Genomic DNA, 11,710 nt, shown 5'->3' on the forward strand with positions numbered 1-11,710 from the left:
GTAGGGTCAGTTACCTAACCTTTGACCTTTAACCCAGCACAGCTCCCACTTTGCCACTGTCACTGTCTGACCTTCCACCTGTCACTTGTGATTGTCACTCATCACCTCAGCTGGTTTTCTCCCCTGAATGATACCACATGTTTCTAGGGTGTATAACTCCACGTTTAGTCAAATGTAGCCTTGCAGGTTATTTTACAGTACAGTACGAAGTAGCAGGTCATTCTGTAATTAAATAGTAAGTGCAAGTTAAAGCAGCAATCCATAACTAACGCAAACACAAATGACTGAAGGGATTAAATTAGACACTAAAGTACAGTAGCATACGATGTTGCGATATGAGGCTTGGCTCACAGTAACTGCCGTGTGTTTCTGCTTGTGCAACCAGGAAAGACCCTATGTGACCCTATGCCTCTCGGTGGGAGAACAAATCTCCATACAATACCAAACATTTCTCAATAGCAGAATATGGAGAGAGTCTCTAGAAACCTAAAACAGAAATTGACTTATCCCCATAGTTACATTCTTTGACATTTAATCACACAGGAAGCACCTTGATGCAGGCTCTGAAGCCTTAATCAGGATGTAACGTGGGTAATGTCATGCAACCACTGTATACTCATTTACAGGAAAATCTGATAGTCAAGCTAACGTTCCCTGGCCCCTAGTTGTTCTCTAAGGTACGAAACAGGAGTACAGGAAACAAGTACATCATATTGTCACTATATAGTCCAAATAAGAATATAGGACAACGAGAAATATATCAGCATAGCATAGCATAGCATCAACAAAATATCACATCACATTTCTGTATTTCTCCCATGTAGGGAGAAATACAGAAATATATATTCAAATTAAACTCAATAATCTTCAGGCAAGCATTTGGGAGGTCATTAATTTAGCCTAATGAGTCACTATTTAAAGATTATAGAAAGAAATATCAACATTGAGTCCATTCACATTTATTCAAGGATTTTTGCATATCCCACCGTACAGCTGGATTAAACAACAATGTACTAATTAAAATGAGCTTTAATCATGTATGTATTGTATGTACCAGGCAATTGAATCCTCCATACATGGCAAATAGCTGTACTGCAAAATAGTCTAACCCTTTGATATTCAAAAGCACAGCACTTGTGTCAAGCGTGTCACAACATTGTACTTGTGGAGAAGCAGTAGATACAGGCTCACGTTTAAAACCTCAACACGGACTAAAGAGCATGTTGTTAAATCTCTAGTAAAGGAATGGTGATATCTGTTCCCATTGGCTGTACTACAGTTACAATTTGTGTGGATGTGTGTGCACCTGCAGAGCTCCCAGTATGAGGACAGTCTTTACAATGTGTGTATGTATGTGCATGCGTGCACCTGCAGAACTCCCTTTACAATGTATGTGTGTACATGTCACCTGCAGAGCTCCCTGTATGAGGACAGTCTTTACAGTGGTTCTAGACGAGTGACTGGCTCCAACACTCGCGTAAGATCTTCCCGAATTATGGGATTGTTTGGTTTGATCTGCATGAAGTTTTGATGAAAGGTTCTGTTGTTGTTTGCCACATTTCAAGTCAATACTTATCTTGACTACTAATCTAAAGTATATGAAGCCAAGAGTGATACAATATGTTTTTTGGGGAAAGTGGTAACTCTGTTACAATCCTGCATCTGCCCTGTAGAAGTGGGGCAGTGGTGGCCTAAACAAGTATAGAGGAGCGTGTTTGTAACAGAAAGGTTTCCGGTTTGATTCCCCGGACCGGCAGAAAGAATCTGGGTGCTGACACTGCTGAAGTGCCCTTGAGCAAGGCACTGAACCCCCAACTGCTCCAGTTATAAATACATGAATACAAAAAGGGTCGTTGAGCAAGTTATTCATTTCCAACCCAACTCTTGTAGCCGATCCTGCATTGGTTCCTCTGCATGTAGGCTGGAAAACGACAATAATAACTTTTGTAATTAATATTAGTATAAACACACCTATATGGCAGGTTCAGTGTGATAGTTGCTCTGGCATGAACTAATACAATTATCAGAATGTTATCCTCATCAACGGTGGGAGTAACGGTGCTGTGTCTGGAAGTTGTCTATTTACTCTTACTGCATGGGAACTGTTTCACTAATGTAATCTGAGATTGTCATTTATGAGTTTGTTTGTGGTGTTGGAATTTAGAGGACTTTGCTTCGGTTAGTTTTTAAAACGTGTCAGTAGGTTAGATAATGGTTTTAATCTTGGATTGTGACTGTTATTTTCTTCAGCATGGGTGTTCTGCAAACTGTATTGGACTGTGTGTGTGTGTGTGTGTGTGTAAACCTATGTGAGAGAGCATGTATATGTTTGCATGAGTGTTTGTCCATACGAACAACACACAAACGTGTGTCTATAGGCTCTTGAATGTAACATGTATGGATATACACATGTGCGTGCGTGCGTTCGTGCGTGCGTGCGTGCGTGCGTGCGTGCGTGCGTGCGTGCGTGCGTATGTACACTGTACAGTATGTGTGCGTGTGCATGCATGTACTGTACATACTGTACACACCAACACAACAGTATTCTCTCTCTCCAGCCCTCTGAGTACACTAGCTACCGTGGTCCCAGTTCCAGAACCTCCTCTAGGGCCAGTTCGGCTCGTACCAGCCCAGTGGTGAGCCCCCCTCCTCTAGAACCGCTCCCCATTCAGCCTTTTAGGCTTTGTAAACAAAGAAATCTCCAAGGGCAAATAACTTAAATATACAAAGTATTACTAAAATATACACAGACATGACTGACACTGACCGGTACTAATAAAATCTAAATGGATAATGTTCTATGGCCAAAACAGGCCATATCTTTAATAGTTTTGTACTTTTTTCCATAGCAAGAATAGCATTGCATTGTGAGTCTCTGTGGGCTTATAGATTAGCTATTTTACTTTAGCTATTTCGGAAAATTTAACAGAATTAACATTTTCAATAATTTTGCAATGTTTTGCCCTAAATGCCCCAAATTGGGACTTCAGGTCGGAAGTGGTTAAAATGGAAGAAAATGACATTTCTGTCATCAGCTGGTTTGATACAGATCAATGGAAACGATTCTAACAGTTATGCAATATAGTTGCAATTGGCTCAAATAATTGTGACAATGTGATAATTGTGACGGGCCTAACAGTCAGTAATGTGTCATTTGCTTTCTAAGCCACAGAGCTTTTGGACGTCGTACAGTGGCTAATTTGGGTCACAATTTGTCACAAATTCATTATGGGATGATGTCCTATCAGTCCCAAAAGCCATGCAGTCTGATACATTATCTTGTCTATCTGGGGATTAATTGGACATTTGAACAGAAAATCCCTCTTGAGTTTACGTTTGGAAATTGTTCATGTGACATGACTTCAGAATAAATCTTGGTCTATTAACTTACAGTAGATGTGCATTGATGAGAACTTGTTTGATGTGTTGTGGCAGGGATATTTTCCATGTTTTCAAATGGTACTTATAGATCACATTATGACAGTATGAAGTATCAGTTTATGATAACATAATTCTCAGAACTAATTACCTACAGAGTGAGTGTACATTTATTCATGTTATGGTGCGATCAATTACAGATAATGACCATATAAATCATGTACATGAGGTGATATAAGCAGTGACATGTTATCCCTTTTAGTCCATTTACATGAGCTTCAAATGCTGTGAAGTGTCATTTCTGATACATCCCTATTCGCTGTTCCATTGCACCCCCTGGTGTTGGTTGTAGGATGACAGCGGCTCTGTGGCCAGTTATCGGAGAAGCGCAGCCACTGGCAGTATCATGACCAGGGACCTTGACGATGTCACCATTCCTGACTTCTCAGATGTGAGTTGGTTCTGCCAACTGCAGTGCACGGCATGACCCATGCAGATTTAACTCTGCGCTGAGCGAGTTGATGCTGATGATGTTGTCAGATGGACTTTCAATAACAAAGCATGCAGCTGAATGTGAAGGTTACATCATGAATATATTAAATCACTATATATATGTCAATTACACATTCAGTGAAGAGAAGGGTGGTTTGTGCACGACAGAGAAGAGTGACTGAAACCAGGTGTCTGAGCACGAGACTGTAAAGAAAATATGGCAAAATAACCAATCTTTTGATTGTAAACTTTTGTTTTTTGTCAAGTGATGAACAATTCCAGATTTTCAAGCTGTTAAGTGTTTACTTGTAATTCTATTGATACTATTGCAATTGTTGAAGTATTAATTGCACACTAATCATATGCTTGATGTGGCCTGTTGAAATGATGGTTGTTTGGCTGGAGGTGGCTTTTGTTTGGATAGTGACTTCAAAGTAAACATTTTCTCATCAGTGAGGATGGGCTGCCAACAGTGAGACTCTCCCTTCTCATTTGTTGTCGCAGTTGTGTTCCCGGCAGGTCTACAGTGGAGATCCGATCTATACTGGTTGTCCACATCCAGTCCAGGCATCAGTGGGCTTTAGATGTTTGTGGAGCTCATGAATAAGCTGAGCTCAAGCATCTTCCCCCTCTTGCATCTTCTTCCTAATGACAAGTAGTGGATACATTGGGGCTCTGTGGCCCTTATGTCTGGTCTCTGTTGTGTTGTATTGTTCTGAACGTGTTTTCTTTTTCTCAACAGGTGGAGGGGGATTATCTTGAAAAGGTGAGTGGAGCAAATTATAAACATGTTGAACTTTGTTAAAGATCTCATGAAAAGGGCGCTCGTGTGGCGCAGTGGTGAAGTGCCTGAAGTTGTCGGTTCAAATCCACCGTGGTGAATCTGGCTTTGTCGAGCGTCTATACGAATGCAATTGGCCCATGTTCTGGGGTGGGAAGCCGGGCGGGGAGGGTGATATTTGTTACTGCAGGTACTCCTACGGGCTGGGGCGACACAGCAGGAGTGTTGAGCGGGAAGAGTAGGACAAAGGCTCTACGTCCTCCCGGTGGGGGCTCCTCACTGCTGGTGTGGAGAGGAATCAATTGGCATAACGACTATATTAAGGAGAAAAGGGGGTAAAATAAAAATAAAAAAGAGCTCATGAAATGAAAAGTCACTTGCAAATCTGAGAAAAAGGATAAAGTGATGTGAGTTGATGCATGGGTGTATCTTTGCAACTTGGTTAAATAAAATATTTTTTTAAATTATGGAGGTCTTTGATGACCTAATTATCGTGTGGAGAGAGACCTTGAACAATGAAAGCGTTCTTTTTCTTTTCAAAACAACTCTTTTTAATGAACTAAATGTCCTCTACGTGCACAATTCAAGGTTGTGGCCTGCACAAAATGATTACACAAGCATTTCTCTTTGAACCTATAAAATGTGATTACACATGCAGTTCTATCAGTAGGCAGTTATACCACACATATTTATTTATAAATATTAATTAATAGCAATCAAAATACAATCAATCTTTTTTTCCCTGGATTCATGACTTAACTCTACATAAGCCCCGGCCACGTGTGGCCCGCCATTTCATGTTTTCTCAAACGCACTTTGTGCTGCTACTTCTAAAAAATAAATCCAAAACTCTGGAGTCATGTGATCACAATGCATCAGTCAGATTTAGCAAATTCCTTTCCAGTTGGCTATGACGGCCTTCCAAGTTTTGCGGGCCCTGGGTAGGCAACCCGGCCTGATGGGATCTTGTAGATTTGTTATTTGCATTATTGTAGCGTTGCTGTAACTTCATGTTTGTCTCCCTCAGGGATCCAGAGCAGCTTCTGTCTTGACGGCAGGGACCCTCACTTCCTTAGGCGGGACTTCCTCCAGGAGAGGCAGTGTTGACACAGCCATTGATGCAGATGCAGAGACGTCCATAAGAGAGATCAAGGTAAAACTACGTAGTTTGGTATCCCCCAAACACCATGTGTATAGTATGGGATATCCAGGTGGGCTACTGTGGTGGATGATGTCAATATGACACATCCCCCCCTGTTTTCTCTGAGCAGCACGCTGAAAAAAATAGACCAGGCACATTGTTCTTAGTGGAGCGTGCTTGCATTGTCTAGAGTGGCCACGATCAGCTGCAGCTGCATCGTCACCAGAATGCGGCACTGCCGTGTCCAGTGGAATCCAGACATGAGAGGACCTTTTCATGAATCTCATATTTTGGGGCAAGCTGTCAGTCTGGGTCGGCCTGGGCCCATCCAAGCCCACCCGTAGATCTGCCCCTGCTTCCACATCAGAGACACTTCACTTTTTCTACTGTTATTCTTCACCTGCTCTGTCCTGCATTACTTTGTCATCAACCTGTTGCAGTGCTGCTGTCACTCTGTCTCTGCTCACTGCTGTGTGTTCGTCCTGTCACTCTGCTGTCTGTTCATCCTGTCACTATGTCTCTGCTCACTGCTGTCTGTCTATATAGGAGATTCATGAGCTGAAGGATCAGATTCAGGATGTGGAAACAAAGTACATGCAGAACCTCAAAGAAGTCAAGGTACCAGGCTGAGGTTCTAGGTTCACTAACCAGTTGGTTTTCCTGTCCCCAACTTGCAATTGGTGTTGGGAGTTTTGCTGTACTAATAACTGGCCTTTTGATTAGTTGATACAATTATGAACTGTAGTCGCTGACAAATATTGTATATTCCCTGCCTCTCCATAAATAAATTAACCCATGGATTAGCCCTCTGGAATAATTGCCTCTTAAATGTTTCCATAAAATAGTGTCTGGCTTTTAATCCATTCCTTGCATGTTGACAAAATATTTTGTTTCTTTGCTTCAAGCATTTCGATCAGACAGAACTGATTGTGTTTCCCAAGCTCTCAGTTAACTCTTTGACTGCCAGAGTATTATTATTATTTTTTTTTTTCTTAATATATAGTAAGTCTAGCTGCGGTTTTGAACACATACGATGGTTCCACCAGTAGAGAGCAGCAAATAGACACTTTCATCAGCTCGCTGACTCGCTCGCTGACTCGCTGCCCCCCCCCCCCCTCGCTGCCCCCCCCCCCCAACAGAGCCAAACAGTGAAATACGTCAAACCGGATGTGACGTGTTCTCAGATTCTCCGATTGCAAAAACTTACGATGTGATACACGACGGTGATGACTGTTCGTCACCCAGACTATAGATTATAGAAGTGGACCTCTCCGTTCGTTTATTATACCGTGTGAAAAACCGTGTGTTTCCCTATTCTGGCCGAAAATGACCGTGGAAAAAAATGAAAACCGGAAACGGAATCTGCGTCATAAAACCGGATGCAGATGTGGGTGAAGTAAGTGGAACCCGAATCATAGAGTGAAACATTGCAGAATAGCGCGATCAGAGATTAAACAATGAACGCGCGCGCGTCCAACGCGTCTAATGCGTCGACGGCCAACTGGACAAACTAGCAATTGACGCGTTATCGAGTCAACCGCAGTCAAAGAGTTAACCATTATGTCATCTACGAAAGTAAGCATAATAATCATTAAGTGCCTTGCTTATTGTAGTTGTGGCTGAACCTCCAACTCTTTCCTTTAACCCTCATTTTGCAACACATCAACCTGACACGTTTTGTTTGTAAAAAGGATAATTCCTTTTAACAGGTCGTTCATGAAAGTCCTTGCGGTCTTGTTTCCAATGAGAACCTGTGAGCAATTGGGGTTAAGAGTCTTGCTCAGGGACAAATTTCATATCATCGGCGCATATGCTGGGATAGCCTGGAATCGAACCTGGGGCAACCAGGGCCTCTGGTTCCCTAGGCGGGCTCACTAACCACTCAGCTATGGCCACCCCTTGTGAATGTTTTGCATACTAGCAACCGTTTGAAAAACAACATGCAGTAGAGTACTATTCTAACAAGACATACAGTACAATAAAACACAGCAGGAAAAAAAATACAGCAATTAAAACAGAAGACTTAAAAACAGTGTTTGTCGTTGGTCCCAGGATGCACTAGTGGCGGTGGATGAGAAGTATCGAAAGGCCATGGTGTCCAATGCCCAGCTGGACAATGAGAAGAACAACCTGATGTACCAGGTGGACACGCTGAAGGACTCACTCATGGAGCTGGAAGAACTGCTGTCTGAGTCCCGACGCGAGTATGATGATAAAGTCAAGGTAGATTCAGAAGACGAAGATGAATGGGGCCTCAATAAAAGAACGAGACAAAAATAAACAAAAAGCCCTGCTAGCCCTGCTTACCCTCTAATCAGTGACTAGGGTCCTGGGGGCTAAAAATATAAAGTTTGACCTGAGGGTGTTATGATAGAGAACAGGTCATGGGGTCATCAAATTCAAATGAGTTCTTCCTCTGCGGAGCATATATGAGCTCAGCAAGTTTCATGGTAATCTGTCCTTTACGTTTTGAGAGATATTTTGTGCAAGGGGAAATTTCTTCACCTAATGGTGAAGCTAGAAGAAGAACATGTTAACACATTGGGTGCCAAAACCGTATATATACGGTTTTGCGCATACTAACGTTGAGTGCCAAAACCGTATATATACGGTTTTTGAAAAAAAATAAATTTTTTTTTTTTTTCCTTCACAGCAACAGGAAATATCACTCCTACAAGATTTAGACTCCAATCCACCTCCTGGTTAACTTATGACTTCAAAAACCTGTATCTCGGCTCCTGTGCACTTTTTTTTTTTACAATGTTAATTTAACTATTTTCAACTGGCTGCAACTATGGAATGGATTTCCGAATGTTTTACATTTTTTCCCCCCGATTGTACGAGACCTGTATGTGTGTAATGAGGGGATCACCGTGAGGACGGTGATCACTGAAAATATTTTGTGACTACTTGAAAAAGGTTCAAAATGTTTAAAAAGTCCTGGCACTCAAAGTATAATATTTTAATAAACCTCTGGCACCCAATGTGTTAAAGGGATTCTAGGCAACTTCAGACATCAAAAAAAGAAAACAACTGTTGTCAAACACAGCCCCTCCTCCACTCCGAACTTAAGGATATGAAATTATAAAACATCAGGGAATTACAGTTGCTAGTGCTACTTGTCAGCAGGTGTTTGCAGAGGTTTGGGAGTTTTTTGTTTGTTTCAGGTGGACAGTTCTTCATGTTCATGTCGTGTGTTGTTCTCCTCACAGGAGCATGAGAGAGAGAAACAAGCCCACAACACACTCCAGTTCCAGTACAACCAAATGAAAGATACACTAGAACAAAGTGAAGAAATGTTAAATGTGAGTACATCATTTTCTGTATCTTCCTTTTAAAAGGTCCCAGGTGTGAACCTGTGTACCTGTAATGGACCAGGGGGCTTCATGCTAAGCAAGCATCTACCAGATGAAAGGCATCGCCTTGAGAGTACAACATTATTCACAGTACAACAACACTATCGAAAGGGTTGTGCGACGAAGTATAAATGGATTTATTTTGCTTTAACCACTTAAACCCTATATACTTCGTTGACCAGGATCACCCGGGGGTCTTTATTTGGGACCCTCCTTTTTTCCCTCTACACCAATTTTCTTTGCAGAAAATAGCCAATTTACAAGCTCAATGCATCACAAACAAATAGGGTTCCACCAGGTTCAGGCTGGTCCGGTGCATCACAGGAGCAGGACACATTCAGCTAAAAGAACGATGGCACTGGAGCAACTCAGACAGTTGGAGTCTTTACATTTTTTATGGTGCAAGTAAAAGATGACAACGTTTCGATGTCAATACATCTTCATCAGGTCACAATGTGTCACATTGCAATGTGTTGTGAGCTTGTAGATCTGCTATTTTTCCAGAATGTTCGCTTATTATGACATGCCCAGAATAGGGTCGCTAGGGTTACAAATGCCACATGCAGGAGCACCCCTCACCTTTCTACCTGTGTGCATGCACCATTTCTTCTTTTGCTGTCTCTCTCTCTTGTTTTCAACCTGTCCTGCATTTTCCACGCTGTTCAGGAGATCCGTCAGCTGAAGCTGAAGCAAGACGGATTTACTAGTGAAATCAGTGACCTGAACGAGACAGTGGAATGGAAGGATAAAAAAATTGGGGTATGCACCCTGTGAACCCCTGAACCATTAATTTAGTGATTTGACTCTTCATGTTTTCACTTTTATATCATAGCTTCTGCTTTGCATGAAACTGTAAGCTGCCTTTCATTTTCTTCATCCTCCTTTTATCCATATCCTCCTCCTCCTCTGTCATACATGACTGAATGCACAGGCCTTAGAACGAGCAAAAGAATACACAGATACCATCAGAATTGAACGAGATGAGCTGAGAGATGAGACGGTCCAGCTGAAAGATATTCTCAAGGTATATACACCATGTGTGGAATATCATTATGTTTGTGCTGTGGTATTGCGTCCAACTGTGCATTGATAATTTTACTGTATTGATTATGTTGCTTTGTGTTCAGACAGAACTTGAAACATCATACATCAAGTTCATGATATATAGTTTTGGTACTGAATACATTTTACTAACACATTCCATTCTATGGCTGTATCTACAAGCTACAAGTGATGAAAAAAAGAAATAAAAGAAGAAGAAAACAAATATTATTATTTAACCTTTATTTAACCAGGCAGGCAAGAACAATTTCTATTTTTTTCTTGGAGAGGTAAAAATAAATGAAATTGGATCAGATCTCCAAAAATAGAAGGGGGGAAATTACATAAACAGACTGGACAGCAATCAGAACACAGTGCAGTGAAGTGTTGTGTTTTGCAGTTGGTTTTGTTGTCTAGTTGTTTTGAGTGTTGAATGTTTAATGGACCACAATGGAAACAAGCCTCTGGCTTTTTGTGTCATTCATTTGGTGTGTTTTTAACTCATTGTATTGCTGGTATCTTTGAAAATCGTCAATAAAGTATTCAATTAATCAATCAATCAAAAAACAAGCAACAGCCATCTGCAGTTATTAAGCACTTCAGGTTTTAAACATGGCTGAAAACACACCCGTACCAGTGTAACTGGCACAGAGATGAAACCTACATGTCTGCTCTTCTTTCATCCAGAAACATGGAATAGTGTTGGGACCTGATCTGAGCATCAACGGAGGCGTTGAGGAGACCGATGGACAGACGCAGGACTCACAAACGTCCCCGACAGAAGGGAACAGCGTGCTCGGTACAGAAACTAAATTATGGAAACATTTTGGAAATAAATATCTTCACAGCATGCCTTCTCTATCTCACAACAACACTAATTGTGCTGTACTGTGGTTTAAAGCTGTGCTACTAGCTACTCTGTAATGTTAATTTAACTCTGACACTCTCCGAGTTACAAATGAGTAAATTAACATTTTACCCTATAATAGTGCTGCACTGTGGGGCTGTGCTACTTGCTAACATCTACGGACCTCAACTCTCTTGCACTGCACGTCCTGCATTCCGGCCTAACCTTCACTCTTTGCATTCATCAAAATTGTCTTCATTAACTTAATCAACTTATAGACTTTAATTCGATTTTCTCTTATAATTCCTAAACATTTTCATTGCTTGAAATCATTTTATTTCAATTGCCTTTCAAATCACATATTGTGCACATACAGTACCATGAAGATACATAATTGTTTATACAGTACAGTCGGTGTCTCAGATTGAATGGAAGGTTATGCAGTTTTTGTTGTTGTTCTCTGTGAATAGAATTTCAGTTTTTAGTATTATCTTTAGTGTTGTAAATGGAGTCAGACAAGCTACAGAATAACTGCTGGATGTAATACAATTGAATGACCTAGTATATGTACATTTCCCTCTAAAACTGACATTAGCGTCTGTATATTTATTTATATATGTGAATGCTTACAAATACATAGGTTGTTTCAAGTTAACAAACTCACTCTGTGAGTG

At 41.1% G+C, this 11,710-nt stretch overlaps 1 protein-coding gene across 20 annotated transcripts in view; it reads left to right on the forward strand.

Annotated features, from left to right (window-relative positions):
• The window catches only part of LOC308073892 (leucine-rich repeat flightless-interacting protein 2-like), a 52,320-nt gene that overhangs the window by 31,397 nt on the left and 9,213 nt on the right, over positions 1–11,710 (forward strand). For 14 of the 20 annotated variants that reach the window (XR_013932052.1, XM_080413148.1, XM_080413138.1 and 11 more), the window contains 11 exons: positions 1,415–1,477; positions 2,559–2,636; positions 3,731–3,829; positions 4,613–4,636; positions 5,679–5,804; positions 6,339–6,410; positions 7,845–8,015; positions 9,005–9,097; positions 9,815–9,907; positions 10,080–10,172; positions 10,877–10,988. Coding sequence is in view for 19 of the 20 variants with exons in the window: in XM_080413148.1 (XP_080269274.1) it covers positions 1,415–1,477; positions 2,559–2,636; positions 3,731–3,829; positions 4,613–4,636; positions 5,679–5,804; positions 6,339–6,410; positions 7,845–8,015; positions 9,005–9,097; positions 9,815–9,907; positions 10,080–10,172; positions 10,877–10,988 (1,024 nt within the window). In the remaining variant the exon portion in view is untranslated. Of the gene's footprint in view, positions 1–1,414; positions 1,478–2,558; positions 2,637–3,593; positions 3,830–4,612; positions 4,637–5,678; positions 5,805–6,338; positions 6,411–7,844; positions 8,016–9,004; positions 9,098–9,814; positions 9,908–10,079; positions 10,173–10,876; positions 10,989–11,710 lie in introns of those variants that run through there. The other 6 variants (XM_080413149.1, XM_080413141.1, XM_080413145.1 and 3 more) reach the window with 4 other exon arrangements.

The sequence above is a fragment of the Gymnoscopelus braueri genome (assembly GCF_963280865.1).
Source record: "Gymnoscopelus braueri genome assembly, chromosome: 18".
Lineage (NCBI taxonomy): Eukaryota > Metazoa > Chordata > Actinopteri > Myctophiformes > Myctophidae > Gymnoscopelus > Gymnoscopelus braueri.